Below are 21055 nucleotides of genomic sequence, written 5' to 3'. Positions count from 1 at the left end.
TCCCCAGAGCAAGCAGGCAGGCTCTATTAACTCAGTAGTAAAACAGAACAGGAAAGTTACATAGTGTAGCCTTTATATACGGTAAACACTGCCATCCTTCTCCTAAGTGTCAAGGTGCTTGCAAACTGTCAATGTGTTCGTTTCCCATATTGATGTAACTCTATCTAGTCCAGCTGGCCCCATAGAGACTGCTGACACAATCTAACAGTTAAATTTAGCATTAGTCTCACCCTCTATTTGGTCCCCATTTTGACACTCATTCTATTCACCAATAGCTACAGAGATCTCTGCAGTAGTCTGGGAACCAGTCTCTTATTGAGCTGCACGTAGCCTCATGGTGCATTTTTTACGGTGTGGCTCCGATCTCGGGGCCAGCCATCTAGAAGCGGGTTTGTGTGTGTGTGTGTGTGTGTGTGTGTGTGTGTGTGTGTCTGTGTCCGCACTAATCAAACCACTGGACAAGGACAGATTTCTTGTAGCTGCTGACTGACAGAGCAGCTACACCCAAATATGGCTTGTGTCATGCTGACTGTGACAGCATGACATCAGACCCATATAAACTGTGTCATGACGTAATGACTCAAACAAATCATATAAGGATCCATATAAGGACCTTCACGTCAACCATGACCATACATACTCCATATACACCGTATATGGAGTTCCGGGTTGACCATTATGTCCGAATATGGAGTGCATTAAGTCTCTTGAGTAACCATGGCGATATAACGTGGTTAACCCTAGATGATATGAAATCCCAATGCCAAACGTGAAATGCACGTTTGGCATATAGCCCCTGTCAAATGCACATATAGGGATCAACATACACTGATGTCATACACAACATAAACCAAATGCACATGGAGATCAACATGCACTGATGTCATGAATTTGAAGGCCAGTCTGATATCATAGTGATGTCAAAGTGATGTCAAAGTGATGTCATGAACATCGAGGCACCCCAGCTTATAACCAGACAGCACAAAGCGCAATATCATCCACACACCTTTCACTTTAAGAGCCCTCAAGGCTTCGCCATGTGGTAAACTAGTCGAGCAGAGATCAAAAGGCAAACCTAGTCGAAAAGACATATTCGCTGATAGCCCCAAACGTGCATTTGTTAAGCGAGATTGTCAGACATATTTCCTGGATGTGTACAGTGTGTCAAGCCAGATTGCACAGACAATATTTGCAGCTAGTCACAATACGTGGAACGTTTAATCTTTTATTCCCCTGACAAGAGACGATACGAGGATATAAAACATGCCTCTGAGGCTAGACATCAAGAGGAGGCTGACAGCCCGGTCGGACCGGGTGAAGAGTCTGGACCTTCACCCCACTGAACCATGGATGCTGGCCAGTCTGTACAATGGCAGTGTTTGTGTCTGGAACCACGAAACACAGATGCTGGTGAAGACATTTGAGGTGTGTGACTACCCAGTCAGAGCATCCAAGTTTGTGGCCAGGAAGAACTGGGTTATTACTGGAGCGGATGATATGCAGATCTGTGTATTCAACTACAGCAACCTGGAGCGAGTTAATATGTTCGAAGCCCACTCTGATTACATTCGCAGCATCGCTATTCACCCCACCCAGCCGTACATCCTCACTGGCAGCGATGACAAGTTGATCAAGCTGTGGGACTGGGAGAAGAGGTGGACTTGCAGCCAGGTGTTTGAGGGTCATACTCACTTTGTCATGCATATCGTCATCAACCCCAATGATAGCAACCAGTTTGCCAGTGCCTCCCTGGACTGCACCATTAAGGTTTGGCAGCTGGGCTCCTCGTCTCCTAACTTCACCTTGGAGGGACACAACAAAGGCGTGAACTGCATCGACTACTACAGCGGTGGAGACAAGCCTTACCTCATATCAGGAGCAGATGACTGCCTGGTCAAGATCTGGGACTACCAGAACAAGACATGTGTTCACACCCTGGAGGGCCATGCCCATAATCTCTCCTGTGTGAACTTCCACCCAGATCTGCCCATCATCATCACAGGGTCAGAGGATGGTACCATACGTATCTGGGACTCCAGCACATACCGTCTAGAGAACACACTCAACTACGGCATGGAGCGTGTGTGGTGCATTTGTGCCTTGAGGGGCTCCAACAATGTGGCCCTGGGCTATGATGAAGGCAGCATTGTCATCATGTTGGGTCGGGAGGAACCAGCCATGTCCATGGACACCAACGGAAAGATAATCTGGGCCAAACACAGCAAATTGCAGCAGGCCAATCTGAAGGCCATGGGAGACATGGTGATCAAGGATGGAGAGAGACTTGAGCTGGTGTTCAAAGACATGGGCAGCTGTGAGAACCTCCCCCAGACCATCCAGCACAACCCCAATGGAAGGTTTGTGGTGGTATGTGGAGATGGCGAGTTCATCATCTACACTGCCATGGCTTTGAGGAACAAGAGCTTTGGTTCAGCAATGGAGTTTGTGTGGGCACATGACTCATCTCATTATGCCATTAGGGAAAGTAACGGTGTAGTCAGAATATTCAAAGACTTTAAAGAAGAGAAATATTTCAAGCCAGACTTTGGAGCAGAAGGTATCTATGGTGGCTTCCTGCTTGGGGTGAGATCCGTGAATGGCCTAGCATTTTATGACTGGGAGAACACAGTACTGGTCCGTCGAATTGAGATCCAACCCAAGCACATCTTCTGGTCGGACTCAAGGGAGCTGGTGTGCATCGCTACTGAGGAGTGTTTCTTCATCCTACGCTACCTGGTAGACAAAGTGGCCTCCTCACAGGAGACCAACAAAGGAGTCACAGAGGACGGGCTCGAGGGTGCCTTCGAGGTGCAGGGAGAGATCCACGAGATCGTAAAAACAGGCTTGTGGGTGGGTGACTGCTTCATCTACACCAGTTCCATCAACAGGCTCAACTACTTCGTTGGAGGAGAGATCGTCACCATTGCTCACCTGGATAAGACAATGTACCTGCTGGGTTACATCCCCAAGGATGACCGGCTATACATGGGAGATAAGGAGCTGAACATTGTCAGCTACTCCCTACTGGTATCCGTCCTGGAGTACCAGACCGCCATCATGAGGAGGGACTTTGGCATGGCCGAAAAGGTCCTACCAACAATCCCCAAGGAGCAGAGGACCAGGGTGTCCCACTTCCTGGAGAAACAGGGTTTCAAGCAGCAGGCGCTGGCTGCATCCACAGACCCAGAACACAGGTTTGAGCTGGCTCTGAACCTGGGAGAGCTGAAGATAGCCCACCAGCTGGCTGTAGAGGCTGAGTCTGAGCAGAAGTGGAAACAGCTGGCAGAGATGGCCATCACTAAGTCCCAGTTTGGTCTGGCACAGGAGTGTCTCCACCACGCCCAGGACTATGGAGGCCTGCTGCTACTTGCCACAGCCTCCGGCAACGCTGCCTTGGTTGGCAAGCTGGCCGAGGGCGCTGAGAGGGACGGAAAGAACAATGTGGCCTTCATGACATACTTCCTGCAGGGGAAACTGGACCAGTGTCTGGAGCTGCTGATAAGGACCAATCGGCTGCCAGAGGCTGCCTTCCTGGCTCGAACCTACCTGCCCAGCCAGGTGTCCCGTGTGGTCAAACTGTGGAGGCAGAACCTGGCCAAAGTCAACCAGAAGGCGGCTGAATCACTAGCTGACCCCACAGAATATGAGAACCTGTTCCCTGGGCTGAAGGAGGCCTTCGCAGCCGAGTGTTTCCTCAGAGAGACCTACTTGGGCACCTCCAGTTCTGCCAAAGACTACCCTCTTGTCACACTTAATGAAGAGAAGAATATTATTAAAGAGGCCCAAGGATATGAGCCAACAGGGACCTATCTCCTCCCAGTCAACAAGCAGTCAGAGGACAGTGAGGAGTCATCCCCGGCGACCAAAGCGATGGAGGAAGAGAACATTTAAGCTTTTAAATATTACATTATGAAACATTTAAAAAAGTTTAAAGTCTAGTTGTTAGTGGGCTGATCTCCATTTAGAGAAATCCCAGTTATATTCTTCTCACTATTATTTATTAGTGGGCTTGATCTTCACATTTGGAGAGAGCTCTGTCATGTTCTCACTATTGTTTTCTCTCTGTTTTGTTTGGGGCTGTACCACTGGACAATGCTAGATTTGTTGTGCATGCTGCCAGTAGGCCACATATTTTTTTAAAACAGGTTCTGTAGCATCTAAAAATGGGTCTGTGTATCTGGGACTAATCTTGCAAACCACTGGAACAATCAGTGCAAGATTTCTTGTGCACACTGTCAATAGGCCAAGGAAGTAACTTCCCCCAAACTTGTTTTACATTTTAAAAATGTTTAACTTTAACTGTTAAAGTTTAACTTTAGTTACAATATAATTAAGTCAATGTTGTTTGGATTGGGCTGAAACCTTGCCCAAACAATGCATATTTGGGCATAACTGGCCACATTAAGTCTTTTTTTTAAAGAAACTTTGTAATTTGGTATTTGTGAGGAATTAGACATTATCATCATTATCTGTGGTCATTTGATAAGGCTTATGCTTCAAAAGTACTGAACTAAACAAGAGGATCAGCTCTGATAGATCTAAAACATATTGTAAGTAAAGATAACATTTTAAATAAAAAAATCAATCCAGTGGTTTATTCCGTGAGAATATTCTGAGGTTACACAGGAAATACATCTGCAAGCACAGTTATAGCCCACTGTTATCTTGGAGAAACTCCCATAGCATCATCATCAGGTCAGATTTCACAGACCATTTTATTATATTGACAGTATTACACAAAAATGGCAAAGGACTACATTTAATTAAAAAACTAAACACAGTCCCCTATGAAGTTCTGGATGAGTTGCCAGGCAGAATTCCCAGTGCTTACAGTAAAACCAAAAAATATTTTACCTTTTGTAACTACGTATCTCTGTGAGAGTAGTATTTCCACACTGGCATACCTGAAGAATATGATTATGTCCAGGACAAGGTTGGAGCCAAAAATTGACATGAGAATCTGTCCCTGTCCACCACTATAGTCAAAAAGAGACAGACATGGACCACCTAGAGATGATGCGTCAATGTAGTCTTTACTGGGAAGTCAGAGGTCAAGTAATTCCACAGAAAATGGAGTTACAATCTCAAGAAGGGGAAGTGTACCGGATTGCCTGGAGTTATCATGATTAGGAAATGTGCCTATGTAATGGCATGTGTCACTCACATAAATTACAAATCAGTTAACAGAGTTAATATGAGTTTAATGGAAGTTCAGATTAAGATTAACCATGGGATAGGAATAGATCAGTGTTTCTCTACCTTCTATGAGATCTGGACCACTAGCATATCTCAAGTATTTTTTATAATAATATTAACATTAATGATCTTAAAGCCTTAGATCAGTTGTAGATCAGATGTTTTCGGTGTGCGAACGGTGCGATACTACAGGAAACTAATTATATCAAGCCCAACAGTTAATTTCAAGGTGTGTGGGCCACGTAGTCGCACCGGCTCATGACGGCAGTTTGTTTGGGTTCTTTTGAGTCTGACGACACAGCTTGTTTGGGTCATGTTGGCAGTCATGTTGTCAGTTAGCATGACTCACGTCATATTTGGGTGTAGTTGCAATGGGAACTCTATAGTATATGGTTATGTCTGAGTCATAGTGCCGGGGTGGTCTGCCGGCTGGCCAGCACACCCACAAGCCGATTCTAATATAGGATAGAAAATAAATTTTCAGCCAATCAGGAGTACCGATTTATCAGCTTCAGTTTAAAATGTGTCTGCTCATTTATTTGTGTCATTACTTCCAATTTCACTTGTTTACCCTGTATCCCGTATGGGTTCTCTCTCCTGATTGTATAAAATTGGGATCCCAACCTGAAAAAGCATTTTCTGTTTATGAAAGAGCTGGAAAGATGGGGAGACTTCTGTTAATGAACAAGCACTCTAAATAGCAACGATTACGATCAGAATATAGAGATCAGATCATACTTGCCAGCATTAGCCATAGATGCCCGAAACCCCATATAGGGAGATAAATGACCCATTCAATCACGACCTTAAATTACCTATTCAATCCCAACCTCGCCCTATTTGGAGATCCCCAAATATGGAGACAACCGACCTACCCAAGTCTGACATCAGAGACCCCCTCCTGGAGCCCCATATATAGGGCTAACCGAAACATCCAAGGCTGACATCATAGACCCTATCTTTGGGCATGACCGTCATCGCTTGCTCCATATATGGATATGACTGACATCACCGTAATGACACCAGCACCGCAGTCAATGACATAAAAGGCAAAGGCATCCCCAGGTTAGTTCAGATCCAGCTGCAATACCCAGAGACATCAAATACCTCTAGCTGGCCTTACAACCCAGATTATCATGTCCCACAGATTCGTTCCCACTGATTCTCCCTCTCCCTAGACTGCCAAGGGGCATATCAGTTTAATTCCTGCTTGGATACCATCACAGCGGGTCTTGAGTCAGGTCTAAACAACCAGTCGAGTATTAGGTCTTTTATAGAGCATATATCACTTATTTTAACAACATTATATCACTTACCCTACCTTAAAAAAAGTTTTAAAAAATAAAAAATTGGTTTCAAAAATTTTCCAGTGCATTTTATTATGTTTGCTCAGACATTCATCAGAAACAGACATAGTTTGAGAAAACGGTCACATACTAGTAGATATAAATAAAACAGTTCTTGATCATCATTTAAGATCACTTTTAATGCTTGACAGTTTCGTGAAACCATAGCATATTAAGCTTTCATTCTTTTGAGAATGTAGCTGCTGATGACCAACCACCACATGGCTCGCTTCATCCCTGTAGATTAACTTTTAAAGTCCCACTGAGAGCTATGCTGCTTTGAAACAGAGCTTTGAAGATGTTGGAGGAAGATAGTCAAATGAAACCATTGGCATGAGTTGCAGCGACAGTTTTGATGCTGAAGAATCCTCAGTCCCTCTCACTTGATACCAACAGTTCACTCACTGCCACATAAGTCACAATGTCACAATGATTGTACCAGGTGTTTCCATGGGGACAGAGACAGCAAAGCTTGACACATATGAAGGGGACATCGGTGGAGTGCTAGATAGACTGTTAGCAGGGGCTGGGTATCGCAGTGAGGAAAGCTGTAGAAACCGTCTGAGCTGAGCAACTGCTTGCATGTGTGCTTGTTTCCCTGTAGTGGTTTCTTCTCCATTCACATAGCTTTGACTTTGATTTGCTTCATCTTCATCTGCTTCTTCTCAATCTTCTTCTGATCACGTCGCTGGGCAGCTTCCTACAATGAAAAGGTGGCAAAAAACAGGTGTAAAAAGACTGGACATAATGCAAATGCATGAGTGCGCTCTTTAATGTTGATGCATGCTGCCTGGTGTTTTTAGTGTGCAGTGTTTTCCAAGTATTTCAACCAGACCTCCAGACGACGTTGTCTCTCAGGATCCTCCTCGTTCATGATCCTCTCCTTCTCAGCTCTTTTCTTGTCCTCCCTCCGGGTCTGAGCTGCCTCCTGGCGCTGAGCATGAGTCTGCTTCAGGAAGTTCTCCTCCACACGGGCACGGTTCCTGTCAGCCTTCTGTTTGCCCTGGAATAAGGACAATGGAGAATGGCACCGATGTGACACAGTACATCAAGTAGGGAAGGAAACTAGATTTAAGAAAAGAGCCAGAGCAACTACAAGTACGGAAGTCCCTGGGAGCGATTCTCAGTTGGGTGCAGTATGGGAAAGCTGAACGCAGGATTGCTAGCTTACCTCTCTATTCAGGCGAAGCTTCTTGACTTTGTCAATGCTGTAGATCACCATGTTCATGAGAGGGAGGAGACTGTCCATGTCTTTGGGAGAGGTGTTGCCCATGCCAGGCACTAGATACACAGCACACAATAAATACATTATTTATATAACATGAGATATGATAAGGAAGTGCAGTAGATACTGAATGATGTTTACCATTAAATGTAAACAGCAGCGTCTTCTTGGTCTCAGGCAGCTTTAAGGGCTGACCCTCCCTATAAAAAAGGCAAATTCAGAGTTTATGAATATAATATTATTACTTGTACTTAAGTAAATCTATATCTATATGAGAAATACTTACTCTTGCATAACTTTTGGACCAGAAAATTGGTCCGAGAAATGGATGGACTCAATCTTGTCAGCATGGTTGGTAATAAAATGTACCATCTAAAAGACCAAAGGTTTGAATGAGAGGGCACCGTGAAAGGGTAGCATGAATTGTTTATGACCCAAACAAAATAGCATAGCGACATATTTGTATATCTGAGGTTATGTAGAGGAAGGTAGTGCATGCACATCCATGGTGCAAGACAAGCAGACGTATCACAAAAGAAAATAGAGTCTGCAAACTGCTGTATTTTTATTGCGTCGTCAACATTTCGATCAATCAGATCTTCATCAGGATATTATACATATATTTTTTACAATGGCCTCTTTTGCCTTGACTCTCTACATGTCTCACCTTGCTGTCCATCACGCCATCAGTGACCTCACCCATCTCCGTCAGAATCGACAGAGACTCCGGAAGGCCATACTTGGCCCCAGACTTCGGTTTGTCACCGCAGAACTCACTCTATATAATGAATAGAAATTTATAAAAAATATAAGATTATAAACAGAGGAACAATATGAATACATTTTCCAGATACTAAAATAATTAGAGAGTTCTATCAAAATTATTTTAAAAAGGCTGTTATCACAGGCTTATACAAAGCATTTCTTGAGAATTATAAAAGAATCAGCAAAATTTCATGAAAAAAAAGACAAAACTGTAACAAAAATAACTTCAAAAAGGTCCACAATGATCGTCTGGCATGTTTTGACTCTACAAACTATCTATCACGGTATACTTGACATTACTGCCGACCACTTATATTTTGGAGGAGTACAATGGATTCAGCTCATTTTAGTATGGTATGAAATTAACTTGCAGAGACTTGAAATTAGTTTGAGACACTAAATACCACTGTAATAGTGAAAAGTATTTTTTTTTGTCAAAGTAATGTCATCATTACTTTCTTTAAAAGGTATTATTTTTTAAATTAAAAGCAAAGATTAATTTAAATTTGTTCTTTTATGGTACAGCAAAATACCAGAGTTGTGGCTCTTTCAGAGCAGGAACTTTGGGGGGTGGGAGGGGTAACATATACTCTTTTTGTATGCTTTTGTCTTATTGACCTGTATGTGATTTGAAAAAAGCCAATTAAGAAAAGCAATGATTCATTTAAAAGTCTAATCGAAAATAGTCCCTGGGAAAAAAAGATTAATTTAAAATCCAAATCCAGCCACCCATATGATTTATTAACACATTAACTGCCAAGACCGTAGTCCTACGGGCCGTTAAATCCAACTGTTAAGCGCCGAGACCGTAGCCCTACGGGCTGCGGTCTTTTCGCGCATGCGCGGTCCGGGTGCACTTTCGGAATTTTTTTGATCCACTTCCGTTTCCGGTTTGATGACAGGAAATAGAATTATTTGGGATCCGGTTTTCACGATCACGCCCGCCCTCGTTCTACAGACGAAACTGAAACTCAATTCTCTTCCTGTAGTTTTTTCTCCTCGCATTTCACTGTTTAACGTAATCCGCTCTAACTCAAACATGGATGCCCCGTTTGACACGTGGTTTTCACTGGGAGATACAGGGAGATCGCGCGGATGTAAACAGACTGTGTAGCGCTCAATCTTAAGGATTTTAACAAGATCTATGGCGACATGAAAAAAACTAAAAAACAACAAAAACACCTTGGCACTGGTGAGTACATTATGAGATTAGCCCTTGGCAGTGGATGTGTTAACCATGCAAAACTCCATTATTAGGTTGGTAACGATTTCTTTCCTAAATGTATGTACAATACATGGCCAAACCTGTGAATAGACATTAATATGTAATGATGTGTCGTTATGGTCTCAGGATTGTGTTAATTTTATTATGGTGCTGGTGGTGTATAGGATATTTACCAAGTCCTGCATCTCCTTCTGAAGTCTGGCCATGGCCTTTTTGGTGCCCACAGCAAACACAAATGTGTCCATATCCTCATCGTTTAGAGTCACTTTGATTTGCTACGGAGAGACGGGAGGCATGTTACTAAGTAAGAAAACTGATTCATAAATGTCACAATATAAACAAACAAACTGTCAAATATGTACATCTGCACCATAATGAATATAAGTACATAATGGGTTAATTAAAGCTGACTTATGGGACATACCACTTGATCACCGGCTGGCCTCATCATCCTGGCCAGAACATTGAGCAGGTCCTGCCTCTTGAGGAACTGGAACAGAACCGAGGAAGCATTCCGTTAAAACTACATCCAATGAAACAGACTGATGCAGACATGCCTCTGTGTGTATGTGTAAATAACTTAATCCCAACACACACCTTCAATTGAATCAGCATGCCTTCGCAGCATACACGACCGGAACACCACAGATTGTAGATGTGTTCATTTTCCTGGTTCAACTTCCCAGTGCTCAAAGCATCTTTACTTGCGCCATCATCACCTAATGACATAAATGCAAGTTCATAACAAGAAAACTAAAGATTTCCTCCACTGGCTGTATAACTAAAGGAAGAACAAATAAATAAAACCATTATGATGAATATGGCCATTACACAAAGACAAAGCAGAATACTACGGTCAACACAAATTTGTGTTGCAAGCCAAAGAGAGCAGTACCAACACTCACCCACTAGTGAAAAATTGCTCTCTAGGAGCTCTCTGTGGGAGTTGAACCAGGCATGAGCGAGGCGGCTGTTCTTGTTCTTGCCAATAATGTAGTTCATGATGTAGGCCAGGAGGCCTGTCACCATCAGGATCTCCATGTAGTAGCTCTCCCAGCTGTTCTGCAAATGAGCAGGCACCTGCAGGGAAACCACTGGGTGTCATCACTACGGCAATAGGCCTGTCACAATTATTTTATAATCGCCAGAATCGTTTGCATTCATCTATATAAACAAGGGAACCAGGAGACCTGGTACTGCCAGACCCCTAGTGGTTGAAAGATCAGAGCACTACGTCACGCTAAGCTTGGCCAATCAAAAAGAGGACAGAAGACAGACCTCTTTTATGCCCATGTATGGACGAAACCGTTTGGAGAGGGGGACCGACAAAGCCTCATGTAGGCCCCCCTCTTTTATGCCCATGTATGGACGAAACCGTTTGGAGAGGGGGACCGACAGCCCGACGGCCCCCCTCTTTTATGCCCATGTATGGACGAAACCGTTTGGAGAGGGGGACCGACAAAGCCTCATGTAGGCCCGACCCCCTGGGTCTGGCAATAAATGTATTTAAATATAGCAAAAATAGCCAATCTACAAGATCAAAATGTGTCGCAATGCAATGCGTTGTAAGCTTGTAGATTGGCTATTTCCGCAAAAAATAAGATTATAAAATTTGTTTTGACCATTTATTATGATTATTGGTACCAGGCATTGTCAGTCATTTCTGTGTATATTTAAGTTATTAAGTTGTTTTTGTTTAAAAAGCCTAAAGGGCAAACAGAAATGTCATTTTTATTTACATACCAATGCCAATTAAACACAATTAAATAGCTAATCAAAATTATTTGTATGACAACTAATCGTCAACTAAAATGTCATGATCGTCAGCCCTATTAACTGCAACTGACTTTATCAACATGATTTACCGTCAATGAGCAATGACATGATTTGAGCTGAAAGTAGCTACAAGCAAGAATTTTTAATTTGTTGTAGTTGAGCCATTGTAGCAACATTTTGAGGAAGTTGCCTGAAATATATTACTGCGCTGCACTACTACGTGGTAGCTATCCAACAAATTAAGTGCAGATGCGTTGCATAGTCTAGACTAGAGTCTAGACAACTCTAGACTATGAATCTGCACAGGATAGCCGAGTGTTTAACTCACAGCTACAGTATCAGAGAAATAGTTTAGCCACTTAGTTACTTAAGCAATAAGCCAGGCTCACCGTGTGGATTATGAGGGGGTCCTTAAAAGAAGGGTTCGTCTTATCCATGCCTTCGATCCCCTCAAACTCCTCTTGATCATACTTGCTGTATATATCTTGTTCCTGGAGAAAGACATTATATTTGATTTAGCCTTGGTGCATTTATAAAATGTTACTTACACATTTAAAATAAAAAACAATCTAAAGCGGTAAATATTTTGTGCTCAGATGTGCGACCATTAACAGTACAGACAGTGCCATGTTGTATACCTGTGTCTCTCCGTCTTCGAAGCCATCCTGTCCATCCTCCAGCTCCACTGTTGCTTCGTCTTCATCTTCGTCCTCCTCTGGCTGTGACGAGGGGCCGGCGCGTGGTGGAGGAGCGGTTTCAGCTTCAGCCACAGTATCCTCGTTCATGTCCTCAAACTCAGCAAAGTCGTTGTCGTCAAAGTCAGCAACGTCCTCCCCATCGTCAAAGTCATCGTTGTAGCGGCCACTGGAGACAGGGAGCACCAGGAGGAGTAGCAGGGTGGGCAGCAGGAAGAGGTAAACACTCCGCATGTCTGCACCTACACCGGCATGGGGCAGTAGAGAAAATAGTTGTGGAGGAGCAGATGAGTAAATAAGGCTGGTTTTAGAAGTGGAAGGACAAATAGGCCTAATGAAGTTCAAATGTTTGAAAAGAACCACAATTAACACAAATAAACCCTATTAAAATTATCCGTGAAAACATCACCCAAAGAGACATCAGGCCATATCTACCCATTTGTAAATGTTGCAGGCTTGAGGCTTAAATGCTGTAAATGTAACACTTTCCAGTACCTTTAGAAAAGATTATGCCAATCTAGAACTAGTGTTGACATCTAAGAATGTCCTGCTTTGCTTGTCAGAACATCATGTTAGGACGTCACGTTAGACCCCAAGTGAGAAAGCGTTCCCAAAAGACCTATAGGCTCGCTTTGTGTTTGAATTTCAAGCAATGGGGAGAACAACACATGCCCTGTTGCATTGCCAGAATTAAATATGACCCAGAAAGATATATGGATTCTGTAAAACCTCACCATCATTAACACATTTCTAAAATCCTAGTCATAGCTAGAATAACCAGGTGAACTGCAGTATTTTTTATACGGCCAGTAACTAGGTTGTCAAGTGAATGAATACACTGACAGTAGATGATAATTGTCTAAATCAGGGGTTATCAATGTTTTTCAGGCCAAGGACCCCCTAAATGAGAGAGAGAGATGAAGCAGGGACCCCCACTACATATTGTAGAAAACTGTGTTTCAGATTAAAAGTTTTCATAGATAGATGACTTGTTTGACAGCACTGTCATCAGTGTATACATGATAATGTGTATTTTCAGACCCTTTACCACTTAAAACCGTCAATACTTAGTAAACTTGACCTTTCACTCTAAACTTTTTTTCCCCCTCTACACCAATTCAAAAACCTCTTTGCCGAAAATAGCTGCTCTACAAGCTCACTGTGTGCTTGTAGATCTGCCAATTTCGGCTAATGTTCCCATCAGAATGCTAGGGTTCAAGTGGTTAGTGTAAAATAAAGTCCCCCTGTAGTAACACTGAGGACCCCCTGGTAGTCACGGACCCCCTGTTGAAGACCCCTGAGTATTACACGTTGGGGATGAATGACACGACGTGGTAAGCAAGTCCCTTTAACATAAAACCACTCGTCCCATCCCCCAACATTGGCTAATAAGAAGATCTGGCTCAAGCAACATGCTAGCTAACATTAGCCTACGTAGCATGGAAGGACTTAGCTAAACCAACCAACCAAACAGGCTTCAGAAACAACAGCAACTAACAGCCTCGTTTTTGCTCGTACGCCGTCCAGATCCTCACCATGACTAACCACACAAGTTTGTTAACAACTTACCGGTGGAAGGTTTCTGTGACAACAACAAACTGGACGTTTATCTGGGTTCTACTCGGTTCTACTTGATTCAACGTCCACCACCAAGCGCCGCGATGAAGATTTGACAGCGTAGTTTCTCAGTGTTGCCAGATATTGCGAGAGAAATAAGCAACTAGGTCTATGAAAACAAGCCCAAAAGAAGTGACCACATGAGCGTCAGATATTTGAAAATAGCCGATACCCAAAATAAGAAACAAGCCCAAAAAACACAACCCGTAACTACCTATATTTAATTACAAGCAACTTTACAGACAAATAAGCCCAAAGTCACTTATAATAAGCGGACATGGCAACGCTGTGTAGTTTACCCACAAATCTGTGCGGTGTGTTTGGTTTGGTTCCACCCATGGTTCCACCCTTTGGTTCCGCTTGTTTTCTGGGAGTGGAATACATTTGCACGTTGCAAATCCGGTCTAAGCCAGATACGGAAATGGTCTGTGTACGTGCATGAATGTGTATGTGGAAATTACCGGATACAATTAGGCTGCCTCTAGAATGGATCTGAGCGCTGAGCAGAAACCAGGGTTTCCACAGGTACTGCGGAAAGACGTGGGGGCAGTTTATAATACTAGTAAAATGTGAATGAATACTGTGCAGTGGTGTAAAGTAACTAAGTACATTGATTTACTCAAGTACTGTTGTACTTAACTACAATTTTGAGGTGTCTTTACTTTACTGGAGTATTACCAATTTTCAGTACTTTTACTTCTACTCCACTACATCTCTTTATCAAATATTATACTTTTATTCCACTACAATTATTTGAAAACTTTAGTTACTAGTTACTTTGTAGATTGTGATTATTATTAGAAAAAAAATGTTACCACTTCAGCCCTATATACATTTCGGCCATTTGAAATGGGACAAGTTCTGCATAATGAGTACTTTCTACTTTTGGTATTTTAAGTACATTTTGATACCAAAACTTTTGTACTTTTATTCAGGTACATTTTGAATTCCGGACTTCCAGAGTATTTCTACATTGCAGTATTGATACTTTTACTTAAGTAAAACATTTGAGTTATTTTTCCACCACTGATACTGTGACAGTAGATAATGAATGTTAAAAAAAAAAAAAAAACTTACATTGTGATTGAGACTGAAACTGTAGTTTAATACTTTATTCCCTGGCCTGAACTATGAATACGTTTAACATAAATCTATCAAATTACAGTAGGCCGTTTGATTTCAGGAGCATCTTTTAGGCTTTTAGCCCCTGTGACCTCTACAGAGAAGGGGAAGGTCACAGATGGGCAGGGACAGGGCATCTGGTATTGTCTTCTGTTGTCATTAGACATTAACAACAGTGTTGTAAATCAGCAGTGTTGTCACTCACAACACTGCTTGTTTCTCAATCGCTGACGCTGAAGGGCAACACAAAAAGCAACGGAATAATCAGGAGAATAAAGTTTTGAAGTTGGACAACCTGAATAAAGAGGAGTTTTAGAACTGTAAGAAGAAACCAGACTAAAATGAATATAATGGCTATTAAAACAAAAAGTCAGAGAACATTTGGGGCTTGCAGTTTACCTTTAATTCATATCATACATTATTTGTTTGTGCGTCACAAAGTTGTCCCGACATGTTCTAAAACCAAAAATAAATGATTTGTAGCCAGAGGTGAGTTTACTTTGTGGTGCAGTACTCCTTCTTCACCGCTAGTGGTGTTGTTCTTTGTTACCACCAGTGTTGCCACGTCCACTTATTATAAGCGACTTTGGGCTCATTTTTCTGTGAAGTTTGCTTGTAAATATTGTTGGTAGTTGTGGGTTGTGGTTTTTTGGGCTTGTTTCACAATTTAAAATGTATTTTAACCAGTGGTTCTCAAATACTTTTATGTCATGGACCCCCAAATTAGTATGTATTTGTCCCTAACCCCCATCTGAAAATTGAAAAGTTTTGTGCCCAGGTGAGCATTTGTGTTGTTAGAATGTTTCTTAATCTTCAAAATATTCCACATTTTATTTCAAGATTTGTTTTGAAAATAGCAGATCTACAAGCTCACATCGGCTATTTTCAATGTATGCTCATAAATAAATGGCAGTGTCGTTGCTTTCTTTGGGGCTTGTTTTCCTAGACCTGGTTGCTTATTTCTCTCACAAAATATGGCAACACTGGAGTCAGTCAGTCTTTCACTCACAGTTGCGGTGGTTGATGGAGCCTCTGGCCAGAACAACAACAAACTTGTAGTGAACCCTGAAATAGTGTTTACTGTTTAGACGCCAGGAAAGAAACGTAGACAGATCGTTTCACCTGATCGAGGTTCGGAATGAACTGCGACCTGAACAACAACAACACACACTCTGGTTCATCTACAGAAGGAACGCTAACGTTACGTGACTGCTAGCTGGGATGCTAATAATTAGCACCAGCAGCGAGCAATAAACAAACGCTACAGTCTGTAACCCAGGAACGATCTGTTGCATGGTTTGCATGGACATCCACATAGATTTGTTTGATCTCGAAACTTGGCCCAGAGACGGTAGTTTGCTAGTTAGTTAGGTAGGTTAGTCGTTCTATACTCTGCAAAAATAACTAGTTGGCTCGCTTGCTAACTGGTTGAGACAACGACCTGTGTGTCGTTCTTCTGGTCTTCGAGGAGGATGTCGCTCCAACACGGCAAAAGAAAAGAGATCTACAAGTACGAGGCTCCATGGACGGTGTATGCCATGAACTGGAGCGTCCGGCCCGACAAGCGCTTCCGCCTGGCGCTGGGCAGCTTTGTGGAGGAGTATAATAACAAGGTAAGTGATGAGCAGTGGTGGAAAAAGTACTCACTTAAAAAAAAAAACTTAAGTAGAAGTATCAATACTGCAATGTAGAAGTCTGTAATTCAAAATGTACTTGAGTAAATGTACATAAGTATTGGTAATCAAAATGTATTTAAAGTACCAAAAGTAAAAGTACTCATTGTAATTGTAGTAGTGGAGTAAAAGTACAACATTTTCCTATGAGATGTAGTGGGGTAGAAGTAAAAGTTTTGAATTGTCATTCATTCATTTAGCCAGCCAGGGACCTACCCCTGTTGGAACCACTGAGCTATAGGAGCACTTTGGCTTTCACCGTATCCAGATCACACATTACTGCTATGGGTTTGTGTTGAAGGATGAAGTGCAGCTAATGTTGGTAGTTATTACTGAGGTTACATGGTGGCTCGCCTCTTGTAATAATCAAACGTTTGTCTTGTTTTGAATTAATGAGCATTTTCCCCCCTTTGCAGGTTCAGCTTGTGGGTCTGGAGGAGGAGAGTTCAGAGTTCCTCTGTAGGAATACATTTGACCATCCTTACCCTACTACCAAGATAATGTGGATTCCAGATACCAAGGGAGTCTACCCAGATCTACTCGCCACCAGTGGGGACTACCTGCGCATCTGGAGGGTATGCTGTTTCTACAAAACTTAGCCCATGCCTATTGCTTTACTTTTAAGGTAGCATACTCTGTCCCATACTCTTGAATCATGTTTTCCAAAAATTTGCCACTAAGGTCAGTGACACAGAAACACGTCTAGAATGCCTGCTGAATAACAACAAGAACTCAGACTTCTGCGCTCCCCTAACCTCCTTTGACTGGAATGAAGTCGATCCCAATCTACTGGGTAAGAGAATTGCTGTGTGATTTAGATTCCTAAACTATTTGTCAGTGTGTTCTGCAGCATTGCCAATGAGATCGTAGTGGTGATATTTTTGATTATTGGGAGACAAGTGACAGGTTCATTTGTTGCACTCTGCAGGCACTTCCAGCATCGACACCACCTGTACCATCTGGGGGCTGGAGACGGGCCAGGTTTTGGGACGGGTCAACCTGGTCTCTGGGCATGTCAAGACCCAGCTCATTGCACATGACAAAGAGGTGGGTGCGTACATGCCTGTATGCACATCTGTCCATTTCACTTGACAATGAGTCCAAGAGAAAAATTGTGTGCGAGCACAGCCTATTTCTCAGTGTCAGCGTTTCCAGAAATGAGTATAATGGCCATGTGACTAGGTGGAGATGCACGTCCAGACCATAAGATATTATTAAATGGTGTCTATTAGTGATGTGCGGGTCAGGTTTTTTCATGACCCGCCCCAACCCGCCACGGAACCCAACCCGCGACCCCATATAAATCTATGGCTCAACCCGCCCCGCGACCCGCGGTGGGAATATAAATATATATTATATAGCGCTCTTTTAAGTACCCAAAGTCCCTTTAAATGTCTACAGTAGCACAACATTGTCATGGGCTGAATAAACAAGCATGTTGTTCAAAATAGGGTTTTTTTTTTTTTTTTTCGTGTGAGAGCGGCTGACCCGCTCACCCGTAGCCCGCATAATTTCCTCTGAAATCCTGACTCGACCCACCCGCGCCGCGGGTTGACCCGCGGGTCCCGCGGGTTACGGGTCGACCCGCTCATCACTAGTGTCTATGTCTATATTTTTTGATTGACTGTAGGTGTATGACATAGCCTTCAGTCGTGCCGGTGGTGGTCGGGACATGTTCGCATCTGTTGGCGCCGACGGTTCTGTCCGCATGTTTGATCTGCGGCACCTGGAACACAGCACCATCATCTACGAAGACCCCCAGCACCACCCTCTCCTCCGCCTCTGCTGGAACAAACAGGACCCCAACTACCTCGCCACAATGGCCATGGATGGCATGGAGGTCAGTGTACTTTGTGCTGTAACGGATCGTTTCAGTCTTCTTATTTTCAGCTTTTCCTTATGTCTGTTTGTTGTTTTTACATAAAATGTGCACATACTGTATGTCAGGTGGTAATCCTGGATGTACGCGTGCCCTGCACGCCTGTGGCCCGGCTCAACAACCATCGTGCCTGCGTCAACGGCATTGCCTGGGCACCCCACTCCTCTTGTCATATATGTACTGCAGGTAAGGCCAAACCCTTCAGTGTGACCTGGGTTTATCTTTATATTCTTTAATTCTTTAATGCCTGCTCCCTCGATGACAACTCTGGGTTGTGTGTACTCTTATTTCTTCACTCAGCTGATGACCACCAGGCACTAATATGGGACATACAGCAGATGCCACGAGCCATTGAAGACCCCATCCTGGCTTACACTGCTGAGGGGGAGATCAACAACGTTCAGTGGGCATCCACGCAGCCTGACTGGATCGCCATTTGCTACAACAACTGCCTGGAGATCCTGCGTGTCTGAAGCCATGGGTACTTGGTCGAAGAGGCGGCAGAATTCTGCTTGAGACTTTGGACTTAATTTTTCAAGTGTGAGTGGTCTCGTAGTAGTCCTCAACCCACTGCTTTCAAGACAAGGCCGTGGCAACGAGGGACCTTTTTCTTGACTCTTTTGGAGTATCCCACCCTCTACTACTCAATATCTTGGTTTACATTTTTTCAAGTCTTGATTCAGTCGTACCTCTGTCATGATGCTGTTATTTATTGTTTTGCTTACAAGGTAGTGTTCAATATCTGCACAGCAGCTATCAAGTGCATCAGTGCTTTGAACTCTGAGCAAATGACAATGAAAGTTACTTGGTGTGAGTTCCTATCTTAGCCAGCCATGAGATTATTGAGGATAGTTTTTGATATTGTGTGCACAGAGTTGTTTGATGTAAGTCTCAAGGATTGATAAATCAGATGATGAAGATGACCGCTCTAACATTCAGGAATATATTTCTGTAGTTATATTGTGACTACATGCCATTCTAATGGTGATATGAATATCAATACCGTATTGTCTCTGTGTCCCTGTTGACCATTTGGAGCTTTAGATATGTGTTCAGAATCATCTCCCAAATGGGTGTATTCAGGCTAAACCTCATAAGTTTTGACCTAGCCTCGAGAGCCATTCTCCCAGTGGCGAGTGTTGCTCCTTCCTTTTGCCTTGGAAAGTACATGTGTGTGTCCAGGCTAGTTTTGACCTGTCCAATTTTGAGGATTATGTAATGACTGGATTTAGATTTTCATTACAGTTGTGCTTGTTTTGATGTGGTCAGGTAGGCCTGTCCCAGATCCCGGGACCAACCAGCACCGGATCATTCAACCTTAAGCTCCTTAACCACTTCAAACCTGGCCCTCCTATCTTTATAGGCGAAAACTTTGAAAGTAAATAAATTAGGACTTAAACGGTTAATGGCTTTCAACTCCCCCTTTTCTGAGTAGACGGTGCTTAGAATGGTTTATGTTTTCAAGATCATGTGAGGAGTGAGTTATGGACTGGATTGCAAGAGTGAAACTGTTTTGTTTTCTCCTGACCTTTTGTCTGCCTCTTTTTATTCTTGTGTCTAAAACCTAATTTATGCTTCATCGCATGACAGTAAATCAGTTATTTTCAGTGAGCAACACTGTTGTGTGACAAAGCATAAATTAGGATGAAAGGTGAAGACCTTGTAGCATGCCAATACAAGGGGAAATGTACATACATATAAATATATTAACTAAGATATTGGTAATACAAGTGTTCATGTTGTAGCTTTTTTTCATAAAGTTTGTATTATCCAATTTGCTCTACTAATAAATTGTATTCCTCCATGTCCAAGGAAGTAACAGAATTGTATTGGTGCATCATTGTTATTTAAAATGTTTTAAGGTGTTTCCTATTAAAACAATATTCTAATTATTGCACTGCAATGTCATGTCGCTATGGTTTGAGAAACCAAGAGCTTATTCTCTTTAAGTCCACTAGCTAAATTAATGTTTAATGGCTGTAGTTAAGTTAAAATGATAGCTGTTGCTAGTATAATTTACTATGTCTACCCTGTTGAATGAGTAGCCCCCATGGCCAGGCTCTTTAGAACAGGGGGATCCAACCGTGTTGAGTGAGAGCTACTTGAGAGACAAAATATGGGGAGCTAATTGTTTGATAAACATACAATGTAAATGTAACAATACTGAAAATTCTATATTTCTGCCTACTTAATCTACCCATACATTTATGTTAATGTCCCTATTCCTATTAATAAGATCTATTCGTTATTAACATCTCAATCTCCGCATAGTCATTGTCTATTATGTTGTGGTGACATACAGTATGTATCCACATTGCGAGCTACTGTGATGTGTTGGAGACCAGTAAAGAAACATGCTGTGTGCGTATTTGTGCTCGATAGAAAGGGGTTGCCCAGAGTTGAACTGAGGGCCTCTTAATGCTCTGCCACTGAGCTACGTATATCCCCTGTCACTGAAGCTGGTCCCCCACGGTCAGTCCTAAAGATTTCAGCAAATGTTTGTAGCAGGTCCCTGCTTACAGTGTGCTTCCGTGAC

The 21055-nt window shown here is 42.7% G+C and overlaps 3 protein-coding genes across 3 annotated transcripts; 2 read left to right on the top strand and 1 right to left on the bottom strand.

Annotated features, from left to right (window-relative positions):
* Positions 1-1263: 1263 nt before the first annotated feature.
* Positions 1264-3891, top strand: LOC308099473 (coatomer subunit beta'-like; the record flags this gene model as incomplete). The annotated part of the gene is made up of 1 exon (XM_080448218.1): positions 1264-3891. The coding sequence occupies one exon, from the start codon at positions 1264-1266 to the stop codon at positions 3889-3891; it is 2628 nt and encodes an 875-aa protein (XP_080304344.1).
* A 2654-nt stretch (positions 3892-6545) lies between these two features.
* Positions 6546-13954, bottom strand: ccdc47 (coiled-coil domain containing 47). The gene is made up of 13 exons (XM_080446362.1): positions 13798-13954; positions 12172-12470; positions 11923-12024; positions 10663-10837; positions 10355-10476; positions 10182-10247; positions 9931-10032; positions 8435-8545; positions 8054-8139; positions 7909-7967; positions 7714-7823; positions 7378-7545; positions 6546-7242 (listed from the first exon to the last, which is right to left on the bottom strand). The coding sequence occupies exons 2-13, from the start codon at positions 12460-12462 to the stop codon at positions 7162-7164; spliced, it is 1473 nt and encodes a 490-aa protein (XP_080302488.1). The 5' UTR covers positions 12463-12470; positions 13798-13954; the 3' UTR covers positions 6546-7161.
* A 1981-nt stretch (positions 13955-15935) lies between these two features.
* On the top strand, positions 15936-20343 carry LOC308098348 (DDB1- and CUL4-associated factor 7-like). The gene is made up of 7 exons (XM_080446662.1): positions 15936-16580; positions 17057-17215; positions 17322-17433; positions 17569-17687; positions 18271-18480; positions 18588-18705; positions 18820-20343. Exons 1-7 carry the CDS (start codon positions 16440-16442, stop codon positions 18990-18992), a joined length of 1032 nt encoding a protein of 343 aa, XP_080302788.1. The 5' UTR covers positions 15936-16439; the 3' UTR covers positions 18993-20343.
* Positions 20344-21055: the final 712 nt, after the last annotated feature.

This window comes from Gymnoscopelus braueri (genome assembly GCF_963280865.1).
Source record: "Gymnoscopelus braueri genome assembly, chromosome: 13".
NCBI classification, from domain to species: Eukaryota; Metazoa; Chordata; class Actinopteri; order Myctophiformes; family Myctophidae; genus Gymnoscopelus; species Gymnoscopelus braueri.
This window is presented reverse-complemented; position numbering and strand designations above follow the sequence as displayed.

Coding starts and splice junctions, on each gene's coding strand:
- ccdc47 (XM_080446362.1), bottom strand. CDS start 12,462: ATGCGGAGTGTTTACCTCTTCCTGCTGCCCACCCTGCTACTCCTCCTG. Junction 10,033..10,181: donor GGCCAGCCGGTGATCAAGTG/GTATGTCCCATA, acceptor GTCTCTCCGTAG/CAAATCAAAGTGACTCTAAA. Junction 8,140..8,434: donor ATGGCGTGATGGACAGCAAG/GTGAGACATGTA, acceptor TTGGTCTTTTAG/ATGGTACATTTTATTACCAA.
- LOC308098348 (XM_080446662.1), top strand. CDS start 16,440: ATGTCGCTCCAACACGGCAAAAGAAAAGAGATCTACAAGTACGAGGCT. Junction 17,688..18,270: donor TCATTGCACATGACAAAGAG/GTGGGTGCGTAC, acceptor GATTGACTGTAG/GTGTATGACATAGCCTTCAG. Junction 18,481..18,587: donor TGGCCATGGATGGCATGGAG/GTCAGTGTACTT, acceptor ACTGTATGTCAG/GTGGTAATCCTGGATGTACG.